The sequence below is a fragment of the Schistocerca piceifrons genome, chromosome 7, assembly GCF_021461385.2.
Source record: "Schistocerca piceifrons isolate TAMUIC-IGC-003096 chromosome 7, iqSchPice1.1, whole genome shotgun sequence".
Classification (NCBI taxonomy): domain Eukaryota; kingdom Metazoa; phylum Arthropoda; class Insecta; order Orthoptera; family Acrididae; genus Schistocerca; species Schistocerca piceifrons.
Window position 1 is genome coordinate 181,367,803 of NC_060144.1, and position 23,141 is coordinate 181,390,943.

Consider the following 23,141-nt stretch of genomic DNA (forward strand, 5'->3'; position numbering starts at 1 on the left):
CACGTAATAAGGTCCTATTACTTAATCTCCCACAGTTCCAACCCAGCAGTTGATAGAAAACAGTTGCTCGTGGTCTGAGAGGGGCATGAATTTCTGTTACTCCATACACATCTGTTTATGACAGTTGTAAAGACTGTCATGGTTGTAAGGTGCCTCATCCGTGAACTATCCAATCTGTAGGAAATCCATAAATGGAGAACTGCCCTTACAAGCCACAGATTTTATAATTCTTTGTTCGAGGATTTCTCAAAAGTAGGTGGTCGAGAATCATTTTGTAAGGTTTCATATTTTAAAGATATAAGTAAATAAAGCACCTACGTTAAAATTTCAATTAACCTCTGTATTTTTATAATTTTTTTTATTTTTATAGAGACACAGGAAAAATTCTGTACTTAGTATCTCTTAGCAACATTATGAGTACTCGGTTACGTTTAGTTTTCAAACCATCCCTTTCTCGATTTCATCTTCCCTGGTACCTTTTACCCATGTCCTTAATGTACTGGTGGAAGCGTTCTCCCTCCTGTGTATGATAATGTGCCATATATTCAGGGAAATAATATATGAGAGTAGGAAGTGGGCTTTTACACTCATGGTACAAACCAACTGCTTGATATTTTTCATGATTTTGACAATGTTCTTGTAGTTTTGAACTTTTTTATTCCTTAGAAAGTTTCCTGTAACAAGCCTGAAGAGTCCATGTGTTTTTATCACTAAGAGTCATTGTATTGTCAAGTTCGTGATTTTTCATCAGTCTTTGAATTCGAGGACCAACAAAAGTTACAGCTTTCAAATTTCTTGACAGAAAGACACTTAAAGCAGACTGATCACGTGGAAGAGCCCTTACAAACTGCTTGGTTGGTTCTTTGGTTTGGGGGAGGGGAGCAAGCAGCGAGGTCATCGGTCTCATAGGATTATGGAAGGGAGGAAAGGAAATCGGCCGTGCCCTTGTCGAAGGAACCAACCGGCGTTTACCTGAAGCGATTTAGGGAAATCACCGTAAACCTAAATCAGGATGTCTGGACCCGGGTTTGAACCGTCGTCCTCCCGAATGCGAGTCCAGTGTGTAAAGCGGTTTATGCAAAAGGGTTCTTATCCCAGGTACTGAATGTCTCCGATTTTTTCCAGACATTTACACTGCAATGTTTTAACTTTGCTTAGCCACCCTACTCATATAAAAATGCCATTTTCGCTTTATAAATAAAATTGCTGTAACTATAAATAAAATAAATAATCCATTATGGTCGGCCTGAGTGGACGAGCGGTTCTAGGCGCTACAGTCTGGAACCGCGCGATCGCTACTGTCGTAGGTTCGAATCCTGCCTCGGGCATGGATGTGTGTGATGTCCTTAGGTTAGTTAGGTTTAAGTAGTTCTAAGTTCTAGGGGACTGATGACCTCAGAAGTTAAGTCCCATAGTTGGTTCAGTACCTCCCTACAGAATGTGCACAGGAACGTACCAATCATCTAACGCGCCCGTGCCGTCATAATAACTTACCATTAGCAAGGCCTTAACGCCGACTCACCCTGTCACCAGCCCTCACGCCACTGGATTCATCAGGCCAGAGTGGTCCGACTCGCCCACTCTTACACTCGTCTACCAGCAAGGTTTCCTAGCTTTCTGCCCGAAGTTACGCAGTCGTAATGATCATTCTGTATTGTCGACGGTCAGTTCGTTAAAATCTGGCGTGACAACTAACAATAAGCACCGAGACACTGACATGCCGAAAGCGAATTTCACACTTCCACAATACAGCCATTTTAATATCTTCTTCTTGGCTTCCTAGCAAACAAATTTTTCTTCTTTTGGCTGTCGTTCCCCAGACATCCCGGTAGTTAGCGATGCAGAACACTAGATCAGTCCACTTTTGCGATGGCAATGCGACAGGAAGTCAATGTGAAAAAATTGAAATCGCAGTAATCTGGCTTACAGTACTTCAGGACGAAGATAAAACTGTTTTTAGTCGGTCTAAAGCTCTTGTTTAGTCTCATGATAGTTCCAAAGCTGCTGGGGTGATCCTATAGGTTCGTAATATTATTTATGTGACCTACATCTTCTTTTAACATTACTGTGAGTAATAGTGACTAAGCGGCGACCAAGGTTTGTTGTGTTTTGCTGTTTTGCAGCTGCCATGTCACTGTGTTTCCAACTATATCGAACGCTTTAGTCGTGCATTTAAGTGCGTCACCGATAGAGTTCATTACTGTCATCAAATAGACTAATTCACTGAGGGAGGTCTGAAATTGACGGAATGCTGCACAAATATATCTGAGGAGATAAGGGTGAATGCAGCTGTTGCGATGAAACTTCACTCATGGGTGACATTCTCTCCGTATTCTACAAGTCCTCAGGCAGTCGCCTTAAAAACCAAGCGTAATCACTGTGTAAACAATCGGTTCGTCTTAAGAAATATTGTCAGTCAGTTTGCAACGTGGTCTTGCTGTAATGTTTCTACAGGATTCCAACAAGTCATTTTATCAGATCATGTCGAGCAGGTTATCAAAACATACTGAGAGTACGAGAAATATACTTTGATGATACCTTCGTGAATAACCTACAGTTCAGAGGAAAACAAGAAATTGTACTTTTCTGAAGGCGGAATTCTCAAAACATACTAATTGTAGACACAAACGCCAACAAAATGTGGACTTTTTTGAAGAAAGTCACATCAGAATTAAAATAACGAGTGTAATGTTACTCACCTGATAATCCAAACGATTAAACAAGTGCACATAGCAAAAAATCAGTTCGGATCTTGTTTTTATGTTTACCACGTAAACTTTTCTTTTTATCTTCTTCTATAGGCAGAGAACTTATTGACAGAGAGTATTAACACTGAAACTTGCCATTGGTGAGTTGATATAATAATTAGCTGACGTATCACAATAAAGGTACACAAAACTATTGTAGTCAAAGCAATGTTGTTTCAGTAACATTAGAATACATCGCCGTTGTTATTGAATAATTGCTTCAGAAGTGGCACAGAGATTTCTGTTGGCCCAGTATTTATGACATTACGAGCTAAAATAGTGTAGTTGAGAGTAACAAGTCAGAATGGACGAAATTATTTACCTGCTGTTGCCAACTCCATACAGCCATGTGATCTTGGCAGCTGAAAATTAAACACATTATTTTATTGGAAGTTTTAGTCGAAATTTTCCGTATTAATCTGTATTCGAAATATGTGCTGCTGCTTCTTTGTAAATGATATTATAGCTGGTAAGACTGCAACACTGTTACATTGACAATAACAGTGGCAAAGTTCTTTACTTGCAGAAACTGAGTGCCGATTTTTTGATCAAGGATCTTCTTAGAGACAGCGAAATCAGCGAAGTGAACTAGGAACGAATGACTCAAGAATTTTGTCATAGTGTGCACATTTGTCTGCTTCTGCGGTAAAGTGTAACATAAGAGAAAAACTACCGTTCCGAATAGGCGCAGAGTACCAAGAAGAACTAACATAACAGTCCTACGTCGACTTGAAAAATTCTCCAGGAGCGTCAGTTATGACCGTCTGGAGTTGCTCACAGTCAAATTGAAGCGGTATCAAACGTCATTCCGAAATGCTAGTTGTGCATCATTGACTATGGGAAAAGCTGTGCAACAGTCTTTGGAGTACAAGAGCTGGTGGAGACAACGTTAAGTTCATGAGTCTTTCAGTACTGTTGTGCACTTATTTATCAGTGTAGAAGGCGCAGTCCGCTGATCTGCTTTCGAATTTCTATGTTATCATTTACAGCCTGTTGACAAAAGTGTCCCAAATTCTTACAGAAGGTAGTATTGGTCGTACTAAAATAAAAAGGAGTGAAAGGAAGACGAGGGGGATAAAAATACCCTGAAGCAACTCCCTCAGTCTTACTACTTCTCCACTCTTGGCCATATTTTTACCGCAGGTGCTTTGAGGAGACATATGTGTCCTGGGACTGGAAATAAGCACTTACATCTATAAGAAAGGAACATGAATTATACACGGAATGAGACATGTGACAGTCACATGTCCTATAAATGCAGCACAATTACCACACAGTACCCTCAGCGTCATGGGAAGAGCAAAACAGGTTACTTCTGTGTTTCTAGCTTTTTTTGGCCCACAACGGCGCCTTATACAAAAAATATACTCCTTTGGAACTTCAGACTAGGTTTACTCTTGACCATATATTTCCTGACAAGACAGATGCAGCACATTGTCGTGGATGGAGAGTCGCTTGCAGACATACTAGGTAGGCAGTATTAGTTTAATCTTTACACTTAATATTCATGAAGCAGAATTAGTACACCTTGTAGACGGTTGTAGAGTATATCCCATTTGATAGAAAGAATTAATAAGTGACTCTCAGAAAATTCACTATAAAGAATAGTGAATTTGAGAAAACATACTATGTTCAGTTTTAGACAACAAGTAGTCATACGAACAACTTATGTAGTATCAGTAGGGAAGCAGAAGTTTGTAAACAGAGTGGAAGTTAAAAATTTTTGTGTGTACACAATGCTGAAACTTTGAATGGGAGGAAATGTATTACTTAGGTGATTCAACAATTAAGTTACATTTCTTTTGCTCTTCATATAATTACTAGTTTTAGAAACGAACGAATGAACTTCCAAACATGTTTCGTTTATTCCCATTCAGTAATGTCTTATGAAACAATTTTCTTGTGTAACTCATCACTTAGATAGGAAGTATTGATTGCACAAGAAGGAGTTAGGCATTTTAACTGCACCTTCACAACATTTATTGTATATATTCCAGTTAAAATAGTCATAAAAAATCCAGCATAATCTGAGAAGAATGGAGATGTCCATACGTACAACATTAGAAGAAAAATTATCTTTATTACTCATTATGAAAGCTGTCAACGGCTCAGGAAGGAGTTCAATATGCACCAACAAAAATATTAATCATTTACCCAGCAACATACAATTTCTGATGGGGGTAAGCAACTTTTAAAGCTACCCTAAACTCATTTCTTCTGGACAACTCCTTCTGTTACATATGCGAATTTATATATAAAACTGGTAGCCTGTATGAAGGCACGGTTTGAAGTGTTGGTAGAGGAGTAGGAATGCGTGATAATACGTTCCTTAATACTAAACGGCGGCCATCGTGCCATTCAGGAAACACATAAGTAGCTGGCATGTAGCCATCCACTGAAATTAATCATGTGTACATATCCTATGAATTAAATTGTGTTAAACCAGTTTGAAAAAAAGGAATCATTCAAATGATTTACTCAACATACAACTAACCGACTTACTAGCTACTGTTTGCTGACGATGTTATTGTCACTAAGAAGCATTATAACCGATTAAAGCTGTAGTAGTACCTTTGGGAAATCATCATTTGCAAACAGCTGTAGTGTCACTTTATTAAACACCCAGTTTTGGTCAGAAACGGACAATGCTCAGGTATCTACATACAACAAAAAAGAAAAAAAAGTAATTGCCATGCATGATTACAAAAACAATCATAAAATATTTATCATAATTTTACGTACTGTTTACTCAATGTGTGCCATCATTAATCAGGTGCATGGTCAATCATTATTAACCAGCATTATGCCAGAAACCAAGATATTAAATTCAGTTACAGTACTGGAGTACATACAGCCCACAGTACGTAATGTGGCTGCAAGGGTGTGAAACTCATATAGGGATTTCCGGTACCAAGATCTTGATTCCCTGCCTGGCCACATGAAGCGCTGCAAGTTTATGAGTCCACCATGTCGATTTCTTATTGGGTGATTTAAGATATTTATTTTGCTTTCGTTCAAAACAGAAGCTAGATCCATCACACTGTTTCTGATTACGGTTTCTCGTGTGTCTTTCACTGTTTGAATTGGACTGTAAATGTATAGCTCGTTTTCTCTTCGCACCTGTAATAATGGGCACAGCGAATGATGCTGTATTTGTTTCTGTTTCATAGAAAACAGAAAATGGTTACGTACAATTGTTACTACTTGCGAATTCGTGTGTGGACTGCTCGATTTAAATGCATTCTTGGTATATTCCTTGTATCCTACTTTATGTTGTTCACATCCATTTTTGTATTTTCTCGCATATTCGTTTCCAGATACACACTTTACCACCAGACTACCAACCCCACCCATCAAGTATAAATGAAAAATATCATCATGTAGTAGGGGTATTTCGCAAAGAAAGGACACGGATTTTCGCGCTAAGTCTTCTGTATTCGAAGTTCACTGCCAGGCCACTAGGAGCACTGCTGGCCGTCTCTGTTACCGTATCATTACATGGACCTTGCACTGCTCATAGTTTTGTGTTCTTTGTTGTAGTGGCGCGTGATCTTTAGTCACTGAAACATCTGCAAAATGGTATAATAAAAGTAACCAAAGATACCAGCATGGGTACTTGACAGGGCGAGAGAGTACAGTCGGGAATTATATCTCAGGTGCCAACTAGGCATGTTGTAACCTTCCTATCATTGATCCAGTCACAAAATCAACAGTGCTGTGAGACAATGAAGATCTTACTATAACTGTTGTAACAAATTTCGTAAAATTATGATCAACGATGAACATCTCCGTATATTCGAGTGGTTGGGTAACGTAGGTTGTAATCCGTTCAGATTTTTATTTGTTCAGGATCGTTAATTAATGTAAAAGTATTCATATTACCGGTTTCGCCAAGTCATCCAAAATTTTAGACAAAATATTTTGTGAATATTCATGTCACATCTCTCGATGAAAATGAGTTACCTAAACTGATAATGTAAAACATTTATGTGATAATAACGGAGTCTGAAAGGATAAAACGGTTTTAATAAGACAAATTGGATCGTCTAACTTTCACCTGACATTATTTTAACCCTTAAGTTAGGTTATAGCGCAGTACCTGAATCACGAGGCGGCAACATCGGATTCGACACTTGTACCACTCATATTTTTTGATGTAACTCCAGTCAAGTAATTGTCGAATTCCAGTCAAGAACAACTACGAAGATGAGAAACATAGTACATATCCTCGGTGTAGCAAAGCAGCTTAAATCACTTAATAAAGGCAAGGCTTCCGGTCCAGATGGTATACCAGTCAGGTTCCTTTCATAGTATGCAGATGCATTATCTCCGTATTTAGCAACTATATACACCCGCACGCTCACAGAAAGTTCCGTGCCCAAACACTAGAAAGTTGCCCAAGTCACACCAATACCCAAAAGGGAAATAGCAGTAATCCGCTGAATTATAGGCCCGTATCACTAACGACGATTTGCAATAAGGTTTCGGAACATATATTGTATTCGAACATAATGAAGTAGCTCGAAGATAACGATTTACTGACACATAGTCAGCACAGATTCAGAAAATATCGTTCTTGCAGAACACAAATAGCTCTTTATACTCATGAAGTAATGCTATCGACGTGGGATGTCAAATTGACTCCATATTTTTAGATTTTCAGAAGGCTTTCGACAAACGTCTTCTAACCAAACTGTGTGCGTATGGAATATCGCCTCAGTTGTGCGATTGGATTCGTAATTTCCTCTCAGAAAGATCACAGTTCGAAGTAATAGACGGAAAGTCATCGAGTAAAACAGAAGTAATATCCGGCGTTCCTCAAGGAAGTGTTATAGGTCCTCTGTTGTTCCTGATGTATATTAACGACATAGGAGACAATCTGAATAGCCCTCTTAGATTATTTGAAGATGATGCTGTCATTTACTGTCTTGTAAAGTCATCACATGACCAAAAAGAAATGAAATATGATTTAGATAAGATATCTGTGTGGAGCGAAAAGTGGCAATTTACCCTGAATAAAGAAAAGTGTGAAGTTATTCACATGAGTACTAAAAGAAATCCTCTAAATTTCGATTAAGCGATAAGTCACACAAATCTGAAGGTTATAAATCCAACTAACTACTTAGGGATTACAATTACAAATAACTTAAATTGGAACGATCACATAGATAATGTTGTGGGTAGAGCAAACCAAAGACTGCGATTCGTTGGCAGAAGGTGCAACAGATCTACTAAAGTGACTGCTTACACTACACTTGTCCACCCTACTCTGTAGTATTGCTGTGCAGTGTGGGATCTGTATCAGGGGGGACTGACGGATGACATTGAAAAAGTACAAAGAAGGGCGGCTCGTTTTGTATCATCGCGAAATAGGGGAGATAGTGCCACAGACGTGATAGGTGAATTGGTGTGGCAATCATTAAAACAAAGGCGTTTTTTGTTGCGACGGGATCTTCTCATGAAATTTCAATCACCAGTTTTCTCCTCGTATTGCGAAAACATTCTGTTGGCACCAACCTACATAGGGAGAAATGATCATCACGATAAAATAAGAGAAATCAGGGCTCGCACAGAAAAATTTAAGTACTCGTTTTTCCCGCGCACCGTTCGAGAGTGGAGCGCTAGAGAGACAGCTTGAAGGTGGTTCATTGAACCCTCTGCCAGGCACTTAATTGTGAATAGGGTAATCAAGTGGACCTAGATGTATTCAAACTGGAAAGGATATTAGACACATGATAGTTATTTTTGATTTATATATAAATAAGCTTTATAAGATTATGACTTATAAATACGCAAGAATTTTGTTGGATGTTGCAGATTACGCACATACCATACACAGTTCCTTTTTTGAATTAGATTTACATTGTATTTAGAAAATCTTATACATGAATGAACAAAGACCTCAATAACACCGGAACATCGAAGCCGTCAGTCTGTCTTTATCACGCAAAACTTAATTACAATACCAGGAGATAAAGGCACACGCTGTTTCTGGTTCATTCCACGAACCGCAGTAGCCTCCAACAATCTCAACCGGATGGTGGGTGCGACTCTGGAACAAACACGGCTTTCAGCAGACTTCATATGCATACCTTTTCCTTTAAATTTTGTGTTATTTTCTGAAAAAGAAAGCGAAAAAGAGCAATTAATGAATTAGCAAGAGCTTTACGCGCGGATGTTTTTGTACGTTAATACTCTTACAGAGCCAACAGGCGTGAGACACAGAAAGCACAACAAGGAGATACCTCTTTTTGTTGCTGCACTGTTTTGGTTGCACTGTTTTAAACTTTTACATTTTCGAGAGTGTCCCGTGCTACTGACGCGCTTCTAGACAGAGTTTAATTTTTTACGTTTCCTCCTTTCAGGGATCTGGCGGGCAACAACCTGACGAGGCTAAGCCGGCAGTTCTTGTCGCAGCTGCCGCGCCTAGAGGAGCTGTAAGTACTTTATTCACTTTAATCCTGTCGACATGGGCGACTTTGATGCTGTTAATAAGTTTCGTGTTCCATAGGTTGCACTTGTGATACATTGCCGTACATAAGAGACACGATTCACTTTATAAAGGATAGAGAAACATGTTAGTAACATAAATGCAAACGTCGTATCCATCTGAAGTATAATACCTACTTACATTCCAGATACGTTCTTCCTTATTATTTGAAAGGTGTCTCCAGTGGATTTATCTATGAAATAATACTTTTATATTTGATTGTTACAAATTCCAAAACAGTTCACAACATAATTTTTACATCAATAAAATACTTCTTGCAGTCACTGGCCTGCCTAGCCAAAATCAGCATTTTCTCTCATTTGATCATTAGTTGAAAACTGAAGTTACATTTCACTTACGAAAATTCGGCAAATGTTCGCATCGATATTTTGTGGTTTTCCTGTTTCCAAAATGTGAAACACTCGGTGTTCACCACTGATATGGACAGAAATTCAGATTTGTAATACGAGAACTGTGACGATATATGTCGTAACACCTTAGTATCTATTGTCTTGTTTATGTACATAAGTCATAAAACCCACCTCCCGGCCGCGCGGTCTAGGGGCCCTTGCCACGGTTCGTGCGGCTCCCCTCGTCGAGTGTTCGAGTCCTTCCGCGGGCATGTGTGTGTATGTGTTGTCCTTAGCGTAAGCTAGTTTAAGTTGGATTAAGTAGTGTGTAAGCCTAGGGACCGAGACGTCAGCAATTTGGTCCCATAGGAAATTACCACAAATTTACAAAAAACTTCCCACCTCCCCCAGACACGAGAAAGTTAAAAACCATCATATATGCATGCTAATGCGTGTAACTGTTTTTCATGTGGGCAATGTGAGAGTGAGATTTTGTATGTGTAATAATTGTCGGGGAGTGAGTAAAGCATGGGAGGTCTATATGTAAAAATGATTGGAGTTTTGGTTTAGAGGTGATTTGGATTTAATTAGGGAAGAGTGGGTTAGGGATTGTGTATCAATATTCTGATAATCATCTGGTGGAATGTTGTTCTTCTGTTTTCTCTATTAAGTGAATAATCTGTTGTTTACATCATAAGTGTTCTCGCACCCTAAATCTGTATTATCACATGTATCAAACAAAACAATATTATTGCAGAAACAAGTACATTGAAGATACTTATCTATGAAAGGTGAAACGCATCTGTGGCATAAATAATTATTATACTGCAGCAAGAAGAAGTAGTCTGAATTTTTAAAACGTATATTTATTCATTTGTCACCCAAATGGTCAAGTTATGGTTCAAATGGCTCTGAGCACTATGGGACTTAACATCTGAGGTGATTAGTCCCCTAGAACTTAGAACTACTTAAGCCTAATTAACCTAAGGACATCACGCACATCCATGCTCGAGGCAGGATTCGAACCTCCGACCGTAGCGGTCGCACGGTTCCAGACTGAAGCGCCTAGAACTGCCCTGCGACACCGGCTGGCGATCAAGTCATCAAACTTGTTAGATGCACATGTGTTCACCTGATGACTAATATTCAACAATAGACGCAACAGCAGTTGTGAACGTGCAGGCATTAAGGACCACATGTGTTAATACTTTGCAAGTAAAAATTCGTCTATGGAACAGGGAGATGTGTTATAATAAATCATTTGACCCTTAGATTAGATTAGATTTAGATTAGATTTACTTTCATTCCATTTGATCCTTAGGGAGGAGGTCCTCCAGGATGTAGAACATGTGAGAAAAACAACAATACATGACAAATATTTACAACTAAACAAATAAGCTAATGTACCATTCCACAGGTCCCAAGTGGAATGATCGTTATTTTTTAATGAACACCATATGAAAGAGTCATTTTACAAATACTAATGCACTGGATTTAAAATAAAATAGTTTTTTATTTATTTATAAGGTATAAACGTGTAATATAACTACTATAATACTTATTTACAATGGACACATTACTGCACTGAAATGGTGCAGAAGATATAATACAAATCAGTTGGTTTTGCTGAGAAATTCATCAATGGAGTAGGAGTTGGCCACAAATGAACCCTTTAGAATTATCTTAAACTGAATTTCATTGGTTGTTAAACTTTTTATGGCTGCTGGCAAGTTATTGAAAATGTGTGTTCCTGAATAATACACACCTTTTTGTACAAGACTAAGTGGCCTTAAATCCTTGTGAAGAGAATTCTTATTTCTAGTATTGATTCCATGAATTGATCAGTTGGTTTGAAAAAGTGATATCTTTTTAATGACAAATTTCATTAAGGTGGTGGTGGTTGTTGGGATGTTTAAGGGGGACTAAACAGCTAAGGTCATCAGTCCCCCATTCCAAAAACAAGCGAGACAAAGTTGCAGAGCAGATAAAACCCCAAGGGGAAGGAGACTGCCCCCCCCAGGTGCTAAAGAACACAAATTAGGCAACGAACACTACAGAAAAGAAGAGTACAGACGAACACCAGACAGAAAGAAATAGAAGAAAAGAAGATGGCCGGAGACTGGTTGACTGACCACGACAACAAAAAAGGGAAAGAGTCAACCATCCGATGAGACACCAAAACAGCAACAAATATGGAGAGACGCGAGAACAAAAGACACAGAAACGGAAAAGTGCAGGACCCCCCTAAATGGATCCATAAAAAGGACTACCACGGATAAAATGTAAAACATTGTCAGCCATGGAGGCATTGTCGCTTAAAATCAAAGGCAAGGTGCCCGGGAAATTAAAAGACTGCCGAAGGGCGCGCAGTCGGGGACACTCCAATAAAATGTGGGCGACCGTCAGCCGGGACCCACACCGACACAGGGGGGGATCCTCCTGACGCAAAAGATGGCCGTGCGTCAGGTATGTATGGCCGATGCGGAGCCGACACAGGATAACAGAGTCCCTGCGAGAAGACCGCAGGGAGGAGCGCCACACATCGGTCGTCTCCTTGACAGCCCGCAGTTTATTAGGCATTGTCAAGCCTCGCCACTCAGCAGACCACATCCCAAGCACCTTACGGCGCAACACCAGCTGCCAACACCAACCAGGAATAAATATATTGGGAATCAGTAGTTTTATCCCTAGTTCCCTAAACAGGCATCTACAGGATGTTCTTGAGTTCACACCACATATAACTCTTACTGCACGTTTTTGGGCCCAGAAAACTTTCGCTTGGCTTGATCAGTTCCCCCAAAAACATCCCATATGATATTATGGAATGAAAGTAAGCAGAGTATGCCACCTTTTTCATTTTTATATCTCCTATGTCTGACAAAATTTGCATTGCAAATAAAGATTTGTTAAGATGCTTGAGCAGTTCTGTGGTGTGCTCCTCCCATTTGAATTTATTATCAAGCTGTAATCCCGAGAATTTAACACTGTCCACTTCTTCGATCTGCTTGTCATCATATGTTAGGCATATAGTCGTGGGACACCCCTTACAAGTTCTGAACTGCATGTAGTCTGTTTTTTCAATGTTTAGTGACAAAGAATTGGGTAGGAACCAGTGATTAATATCCACAAATATTTTATTAGCTGATCTTCTTAAGACTACACTTGATTTGCTATTTACTGCAATGTTGTGTCATTGGCAAACGAAACGAACTTGGCATTTGGTAATATTACTGACGAAAGGTCATTGATATTCACAAGAAAAAGTAAGGGCCCCAAAATGGAACCTTGTGGGACCCCACATGTAATTAGTTCCCAGTTTGATGATGCCAGATAGCTTGATACATGTCTCTTTCCTAATAACACCCTTTGTTTCCTGCCAGAGATATAAGATTTGAACCATTTTGCATCATTTTCTGTTACACTATAATATTCTAATTTGTTTAAAAGGATATTGTGATTTACACAGTCCAATGCCTTTGACAGATCACAGAATATACCAGTTGCCTGCAATTTTTGTCTAATGAATGAAGCACATTTTCACTGTAAGTGTAGATAGCCTTCTCAAAATCAGAACCCTTTAGAAATCTAAACTGTGACTTTGACAGTATATTATTTGAGATAAGATGATTATAAAGCCGACTGTACATTACTTTTTCTAAAATTTTTGAGAATGCTGGCAATAGTGAAATTAGACGGAAATTTGATGCTATTTCTTTATCTCCCTTCTGTGGCTTAACTTCAGCACATTTCAGCCACTCAGGAAATATTCCACCGATAAACGACTGGTTACACAGATAGCTTAATATATTACTTAGCTGAGAATCACATTATTTAATTAACTTTGTTAATATTTCATCATACCCACTAGATGTTTTTTATTTTAAAGATTTTATGATGGACATTATTTCTGCTGGGATAGTGAGGGTCAAATTCAGATTATGAAAGTTACTTTAAATGTCTGGTCTGAGTTATTCGATAGCAGCATCTACCGAACCTGACAACACCATCTTTTCAGTAACAGTTATAAAATGTTTGTTAAAAAGTTCTGCAACACTGTACACATCTGTCACCAATGTAAAATTTACTCTTAATGGTATTTGTTCCTTTTCATGTCTGGTTCTACCGGTCTCATCCCTCACTATGTCCCACATTGTCTTTATTTTGTTATCTGATATGACATTTGCTTTGATGTCCGTAGTACAGTCTTTAATTTTTTGCAGTATTTCTTGTAATGTGTCAACATCGGAACTGTTTCGGATTGACAGATACAGTTTTCTTTTTGTTAAGTATTATTGTGTAGCGAGTTGCAAGAAATAGTTACCTGTGAACAGGAAAATCTGTTACAAATCATCCTTAAGTATTATTGTGTAGCGAGATGCAAGAGCCAGTTATCCGGTATGGCTTTCAACATGGTAAACATGAAAGTCTTAAATGTGAATAAGATCGTGTATTGTACTTATTCACAATATGTTCGTTTCGGACAGCCCACTACATGGTCAATACATTTGAGATAGTCTGTAGTTTATCAGGGTATTGAAACGCCACATCTATCAGTAGGTGGGATTATACTAGGCATGGCCTTCACCTCAACAGGAAGGGGAAGGGTAAATTGGCTGGGGAAATAGCAAGAAAGTTAAAGGGGGGAGGCACTGTCATGAGTGGTAAAATACCAGTGGTTATAGGATTCAGAAAACACCCTTTTTTAGGGTAGGGAGGACAGAAAGAAAACAAATTTTAAGAGAGGTTAGAACTGAGACAAACCTTCAGTTTGAGAAAGAAATCAAAAAACATAATTGCAGCTTATTACATCAACATAAACAGCCATTGGTTAAGAATTTTCAACTGTCAGCAGATATTTTAACTCCACCCAATTTTAAGTCAGTCAATGTGAAATGTCAGCTATCTTTATTGCATCAAAATATTCGAGGACTGAGAAATAAAATTAATGAATTAACTATCTGCATAGATGAATTAGAGTCTTCAAACCCAGCTGACATAATCTGCCTCTCTGAACATCATGTGACCACTGGTATAGAACTTTTAAGTGTTACAGGGTTTAGGTTAGCATCTCATTTTTGTAGATCAGAAATGGAGAAAGGAGGAGTTGCCACATTCATCAGGAACGGTCATAAATTTAAGAACATAGACATTCATAAATTTTGCCTAGAACAGCATATGGAAGCATGTGCAACAGAATTAGATTTTCACAAAAAATCTTTCATAATATTAAGTGTATATCGAGCACCTGCAGGTAACTTTAATCTGTTTGTAAACCACCTTGAAGCTGTACTGGCCCATTTAACAACCAAAAACAAAGAAATAGTGGTTGCTGGTGATTTCAATGTAGATTTCCTTAAAGACTCTCCCAATAAGAACCTATTTGAGTTAGTAACACTATCATTCAACTTAATTCCCACAGTAAAGTTCCCCACTAGGATAACCACTTGCTCACAAACAGCCATTGATAATATCTTTATAGAAAAGTCAAATGAACAAAATTATATTACAAAACCAATAGTCAATGGCCTCTCAGACCATGACATGCAGTTCCTTCTGTTAAATGTTAATACTGAACAGGATATAAAATCTGTTAAATCTGAGCTCAAGAGGGTAATCAGTAAGCCAAAAATTGATTATTTTAGGACACTCCTCAGAGACATTCACTGGACTGATGTTTACAGTGCTCATGGCATGAATGAAAAATATAACATTTTTGCTAATAAAGTGCTTACCTTATTTGAACACTGCTTTCCCCCAAAACTTACCAAGGTTAGAGCAAAGTCTACAAAGAAGCCATGGATTACTCGAGGAATAGGGGTATCTTGTAAAACAAAAAGAAAACTGTATCTGTCAATCCGAAACATTTCCAATGTTGATGCTATAGCACATTATAAGAAATACTGCAAAATATTAAAGACTGTAATACGGATGTCAAAGCAAATATATTACAAGGAAAAGATAGTCATATCAGATAACAAAATAAAGACAATATGGGATATAGTGAAGGAGGAGACCGGTAGAACCAGACATGAAGAGGAACAAATAGCATTAAGAGTAAATGATGCATTGGTGACAGATGTGTATAGTGTTGCAGAACTATTTAACAAACATTTTATAACTGTTACTGAAAAGATGGGGTTGTCAGGTTCGGTAGATGCTGCTATGGATTACCTTAGACCAGACATTTCAAGTAACTTCCATAATATGAATTTGACCCTCACTACCCCAACAGAAATAACGTCCATCATAAAATCTTTAAAATCAAAAACATCTAGTGGGTATGATGAAATATCAACAAAGTTAATTAAAGAATGTGATTCTGAGCTAAGGAACATATTAAGCTATCTGTGTAACCAGTCGTTTATCAGTGGAATATTTCCCGAATGGCTGAAATATGCTGAAGTTAAGCCACTGTTTAAGAAGGGAGATAAAGAAATAGCATCAAATTTCCGTCCAATTTCACTGTTGCCAGCATTCTCAAAAATTTTCGAAAAAGTAATGTACAGTCGTCTTTATAACCATCTTATCTCAAATAACATACTGTCAAAGTCACAGTTTGGATTTCTAAAAGGTTCTGATATTGAGAAGGCTATCTACACTTACAGTGAAAATGTACTTAATTCATTAGACAAAAAATTGCAGGCAACTGGTATATTTTGTGATCTGTCAAAGGCATTTGACTGTGTAAATCACAATATCCTTTTAAGTAAACTAGAATATTATAGTGTAACAGGAAATGCTGCAAAATGGTTCAAATCTTATATCTCTGGCAGGAAACAAAGGGTGTTATTAGGAAAGAGACATGTATCAAGCTATCAGGCATCATCCAACTGGGAACTAATTACATGTGGGGTCCCACAAGGTTCCATTTTGGGGCCCTTACTTTTTCTTGTGTATATCAATGACCTGTCATCAGTAACATTACCAGATGCCAAGTTTGTTTTGTTTGCTGATGATACAAACATTGCAATAAATAGCAAATCAAGTGTAGTCTTAGAAAGATCAGCCAATAAAATATTTGTGGACATTAATCACTGGTTCCTAGCCAATTCTTTGTCACTAAACTTTGAAAAAACACACTACATGCAGTTCAGAACTTGTAAGGGGTGTCCCAAGAGTATATGTCTAACATATGATGACAAGAAGATAGAAGAAGTGGACGGTGTTAAATTCTTGGGATTACAGCTTGATAATAAATTCAACTGGGAGGAGCACACCACAGAACTGCTGAAGCGTCTTAACAAATCTCTGTTTGCAATGCGAATTTTGTCAGACATAGGGGATATAAAAATGAAAAAGCTGGCATACTATGCTTACTTTCATTCCATAATGTCATATGGGATTATTTTCTGGGGTAATTCATCAAGCCAAGCTAAAGTTTTCCGGGCACAAAAACGTGCAGTAAGAATTATATGTGGTGTGAACTCAAGAACATCCTGCAGAAGCCTGTTTAGGGAACTAGGGATACTAACTACAGCTTCCCAATATATTTATTCCTTAATGAAATTTGTCATTAAAAATATATCACTTTTTCAAACCAACAGCTCAATTCATGGAATCAATACTAGAAATAAGAATAATCTTCACAAGGATTTAAAGTCACTTAGTCTTGTACAAAAAGGTGTGCATTATTCAGGAACACACATTTTCAATAACTTGCCAGCAGCCATAAAAAGCTTAACAACCAATGAAATTCAGTTTAAGAGAAGCCTAAAGGATTTATTGGTGGCCAACTCCTTCTACTCCATTGATGAATTTCTTAGGAAAACCAACTGATTTGTATATAAGTACAACATAACTTCTGCACAATTTCAGTGCAGTAATGTGTTCACTGAAAATTTGTGTGTGTGTGTGTGTGTGTGTGTGTGTGTGTGTGTGCTTGTGTGTGTGTAAGTGTGTAAGTATAATCTAACTTCTGCACCATTTCAGTGCAGTAATGTGTTCATTGTAAATAAGTATTACAGTAGTTGTATTACATGTTTCTTACCTTATAAATAAATAAAAAACTTTTTTATTTTAAATTCAGTGCAATAGTATTTGTAAAATGACTCTTAGTTTCATTAAAAAATGACGATCATTCCACTTGGGACCTGTGGAATGGTACATTAGCTTATTTGTTTTAGTTGTAAATATTTGTCATGTATTGTTGTTTTTCTGACATGTTCCACATCCTGGAGGACCTCCTCACTACGGATCAATTGGAATGAAAGTAAATCTAATCTAATCTAAACAGTGTGATTTTTCAGCAATGACAATACGAGAATATCGGACGGGCGTGTTATAGCTTCTCTTTTTACTGGTGGAGGGGTATGGGTGAGCATTGTGCCTTACTGCCTCACTGCCTCCTGGTTCTGGCAGTCGCTCTCATGTTCACAGAGAATTCTCATGCACAGCTTTCGAATTCCTGAGAAAACTGCGCTCTGTGATCAGTTTGGACAGCCAAACGATACGAGATTTATCTATACTCTTTCTTTACACAGTTGGTGAAATTGTCAGACGGTGGTTTTATTGGTAATCTGGTTGTCTTATGAGTACAAAGAGCTGTTCACATCTTTAGTTAAAGTACTGCAACAGGCTTTCATTGTTTATTATTTTTTATAATTTTTGGGGAAATTAAATAATAATGACTAGCTGGTGTCTGCAGGTGGTTATTTAAATAAAAAGCCGGTTCACGAGTTAAATAGACGTTTGTAGAAAATACTTTGTATAACACAAAAGAAACAAGCCCTTAATAAAAATAGCATTGATTCAGTTTATTTAGATTCCTCTCCTGGACTTACAGCATTTGGAGTCAGCCTGTTGTCGTGCTATTCTCATCTTGGCCTTTCCAGAATTCTTCTGCCTACCGGATCACTTCTGTTTTTTTCGGGTATTCTGGAGCAGTTAATTCTGTCGAGACGACCGCTCCATTTTCTTCTGTTGTCTCCAGTTTTTTTTCCTCACATTAAATATATTAAATTACATCCTAATATCGCAGTTTATGGATCATGTCGTCTGATATCTTAAGAAATCTGATTTCGTATGCCTGAATCTTACTTTCTTGTCGTCTTTAAGTGACACAAAACGCACTTCCGCAGTAGAATTTCTAACCGGATCTCTTCCCACAAAAGCCACTGTTTTAGCTTCGATTGTGAATATGGTCACATTACAGTCTTGGCTATTTTGCTTAGAAGGTAAATGCCTTATTGTATGTCAGTACCTTTATCTGCTAAAATTGAGAGACCATCTGCATAGTAAACATAGTTAAGATCAATCTCTTTCTCTGTTCTAATACCTGTATGAAAATGCTTCCTATTTACGCAGTAAATCGCCTTGTGTCTTAAAAAGTATGGGCAAAATGGTGCAGCCTTCTTTGAGCTTCCTTGTAGTGATGAAAGGTGTTGCCATTTCTAATTTCAGTATAACATGATTGCCGTGTTTTGCACAGCCTTCTTAAGGTGTTCATTAAATTTAACGGGTACAGACTTCTCTTCATTATTCCACGGTTTTCTCTGTGTACTTTGTCGAAGGCTTTCTTCAAATAAACAAATCGATAATGAGTCTTTCCATTGAATTATGAATATTTTTCAACCTGTTGCTTCACGTATGTCGATCTTGCTCTGAGAGAACCCAATTATTCTTCACTTAATATACCCATATGCCACCTGTGATGTAACAGTTGTTACAAATTACATGAGACATCAGGTTGATGATAAATTAAGTATCAGGAGACATCATAAGAGTAAGAAATTTAGGATTGTAAGAGGGTTCGTGCAGAGCAATTCCACCCACACCACCATCGCCAGCGGTGTTAGAGAATATTTACAGTTGTTAAACTGGAAAATGAGGAAAGAATACGCCTTAGCGGAACACATCTTAATTCCACTCGTTTTTCTTATGACATCATACAGTTTCTGTTTATTGCAAATCAACTCCAACAACGAATAGCGGAAGATATATAGAATTTGAATGTAGGACTCAAAATCAATGCTAATACGACAAACATACGTAAGAGAAGTTTACAATTCAGTGCGCACTGCTATTAGTGTTGACTTAGGTCAGCGGGAAAAGTAGTTAAACGAATAATGGAGACTTGTTTTGTGTATAACATTTCAGTGACTGTTTTGTGATGGCATATGCACGAAGCTGTAATTCAGAATTAACCTGACTGTTACCAGCCCTGTTGATAGAATTGTCTCGTCATCAATTTGTGTGGCCCACTGCTAGAATTCGTGGAGATGAGGGCCTTAGATAAAAACGCTCTCCAAACTCTGCTAACGCTTATGCAAGACATTCGCCGTGACCTTTCTAATGAGCCATGTTCGTATCCCGCAACACTGCGGAGATATTTGGAATTTAGAGCCTAAGTAGTTCCTCCATAGTCAATTTACTTAGGGCCAGTGTTGGTCCACATTTTGGACCCCATGTCCAACAACAAATCCCATTGTAAGAGACTGAGTGTTCTGGTTGTTAGGTCGAAGTAAGACAGTACTTTAGCCGGCCCGGTTGCCGTGCGATTTAACGCACGGCTTCCCGGATTGGGAAGGAGCCCCTGGTCCCCGGCACGAATCCGCCCGGCGGACTTGTGTCGAGGTCCGGTGAGCCGGCCAGGTTGTGGATGGTTGTTAGGTGGTGTTCCATCTACCTCGGTGAATGCGGGCTGGTTCCCCTTATTCCGCCTCAGCTACACTATATCGGCGATTGTGGGCAAACAAGTTCTCCACGTACGCGCACACCACCATTACTCTACCACACAAACATGGCGGTTAAGCTCGTCTGGTGTGAGACGTTCCCTGCGGGGTTCCACCGGGAGCCGAACTGCACGATAAGCCTGAAAGAGTGGTTCGGTGTGGCGCGGCGGAGAGAGTGAAGTGGACTGCGGTAGTCTTCGTGGGGTTGTGGACCATTGCGGCTGCGGCGGGGACGGAGCCTCTCCGTCGTTTCTAGGCCCCCAGTTACCATACAATACAATACAAGGGTTTTAACAGTCAACATCTCGTTTTTGGGCAGTTCATATTCACATCGATTTGTATTTGGTGCTTCCACCGACTAAGCGTACAGTGGTTATTGCAGTAGTAATAAAAGTACGGAAGTGAAATGTGCTGCCGACTGTTCAAGGCACACTGACGAGCTGTTATGACCGAACATATATAAAAGCAGCTACATCCCGATGCAGTGATTTACCTAGACTACCACCCACTGTGTGTGCGAATTTCCTGAATCTTTCATTGCGTGCAAGGAAGTTTAGTAAGAGTGGATCTGGACGTTGTGGGTACTTTGGTGACTGGGAAGTAGTGATGTAATAGGTAAGAACAGTCTTCGATACACAGCCGCTTGGACAGCTCAGAGATAGTCTGCACACACGTTGAAAGGTTCATCGACTTATTTCTGTTACACACGGTAAAAAGTCCCCCCTGCCCCCCTCCCTCACTAGGCGTTCATGTACTTTGCACCTCAAACATATGACGAGTAGCTTCGATCCCCCTCTTTAGCTCGTTTTACTTGGTTGTAAGGGAAATCACACAACTGGAATCCATCTTCTAAATACCGCTATTTGAAAACACCCTAGCTCAATCCTTTCCTCTGGGGCGTGGCTGAAACAGCCAGAGGTCTACAATGGACCGATAAGTAACACAAACAGCCTTGTCCGCTGCGTGCAGGAAATAAAGATTATAAATAAATCAATTTCGATACAGGACGTATTAAAATGATCTGGTTTTGTTCGGAAAAATGCTGTAAATATTGGGCTTCTTCTGCAACTTCTAGGAATGTTTTCGAATTTTCTCAAATCTTCCTCAAATTTATATACGTTGCTCTAATGTTGTTATATATATATATATATATATATATATATATATATATATATATATTAAGGTAAATACATTGTTTGTTCTCTATCAAAATCTTTCATTCGCTAACTATGGCTGTCAGTAGTTAGTGCCTTCAGTAGTTAGAATCTTTTATTCAGCTGGCAGTATTGGCGCACGCTGCATTGCAGTAGTTTGAGTAACGAAGATTTTTGTGAGGTAAGTGATTCATGAAAGGTATAGGTTATTGTTAGTCAGGGCCATTCATTTGTAGGGATTTTTGAAAGTCAGATTGCGTTGCGCTAAAAATATTGTTTGTCAGTTTAGTGTTGATCAGAATAAGTAAAGAGAGAAATGTCTGAGTACGTTCAGTTTTTCTCAGCTGTTTGAAAATCAAATAATGTAAGAAGTTTATCAGTAATTCATAAATTTTTCTAAGGGGACGTTTCAAAGGGAGTGTTATAAGACAGAGTTCGCTTCTGTTACGTTAATAATAAATAAAAACTCAAAATGTTGTATATCTGATATTTAATGGGTTAGCTATTTTTCTATTTTATTTGTTAAAACGTATTTTCACACTGTAAAGGGAAAGCGCGGAAAGACAAGAGAGCTCAGAGTAATGAGTTACAAGAAGACTGACAGATGATTTGCTTCAAGAAGGTAATATGTGGGCTAGGTAAAGTCACAAGGTGTTGATAGTTAGATCCTTTTTCTTATTGACAAGTGATGTCAAAAAATATTTTGTCTGACACGAAATAATGTGAGTGAATTTTGCTAGCGGCTGCCGTTGCCCGTTCTCTGCACTGCACGTAAAGTGAAGAGAGATCCAGAAGAGAACCGACAGGTTGCGAGTAAGTCTCGCGCTTTGAGGGTTCCGTACAAACTTGATTATGTATACAGATTGTAACCAGATACCCTTTACAAACTGGAGGACAGGTTCTACAGACCAAAATAAGAAAAAAGCAGAAGTTCTAAAATGAACTAGGAGCGCTTGTTAACCTGTGCTACTGTGAAACACACCTCTTCTATTGAACAGTAATCATAGCCCTTAAGATATGTATTTGACAGCCCGTCTTTACTGAATATTTTTTCTTATTTGGTCCATACTTCTGATACCAAAATATGGAAAGCAAAGAACTTGCAATAGTAGAGAAGTGTTTCACGGTATCTAAGATGAACTCTTGCCCATAGCTCTTATGGTATGCAGTTTAGAGGCCATGCTTACTAGACTTCTTTTTCTTGTTTTTGTGTAAGGAACATGTCAAAGTTTGCGAAGAGGATTTAGTCACACTCTATATGTATAGTTCGTCTATAGGTTTATGTGAATTTGCGAGTGTCAAAATATGTATCATAAATGCTCGTGTCTTTCGACTGCATTGACGCAACTTATATTTACCCTGCCAAGGGAGTATAGACCTTTGTATTTTATGTGAATTTCGACTTGATACATCTACCCTTACCTCAGAAAAAGACGAGTTGGTAGATGTATAACAAATGGCAAAAATATATTTTTGTGATATATTTACACATTAACAATTTCCGATTTTTTTATTTGTATTGTGAAACCCTGATTCTTGCTAAATTTCATGATTCCAGCTCAATGGGAAGTACCTTCTAAGTTCTGATTGAGTTTGCATATATCAAAATATTTGATATAAATCGCCGTATCTTTCGATTGCGTTGATTTAGAAGGTTAAATTTTTTCCACCGCCAAGGGCCCGTAGTCCTTGACATAAGTTTCAACTTGGTACCTGTCCTTGTTTCTGAG

At 38.4% G+C, this 23,141-nt stretch overlaps 1 protein-coding gene across 1 annotated transcript in view; it reads left to right on the forward strand.

Moving 5' to 3' along the window:
* Positions 1-23,141, forward strand: part of LOC124805536 (lutropin-choriogonadotropic hormone receptor-like) — a 650,587-nt gene that overhangs the window by 289,139 nt on the left and 338,307 nt on the right. The window contains exon 2 of the mRNA XM_047266105.1: positions 9,113-9,184. Coding sequence (XP_047122061.1) covers positions 9,113-9,184 — 72 coding nt within the window. The remainder of the gene's footprint in view (positions 1-9,112; positions 9,185-23,141) is intronic.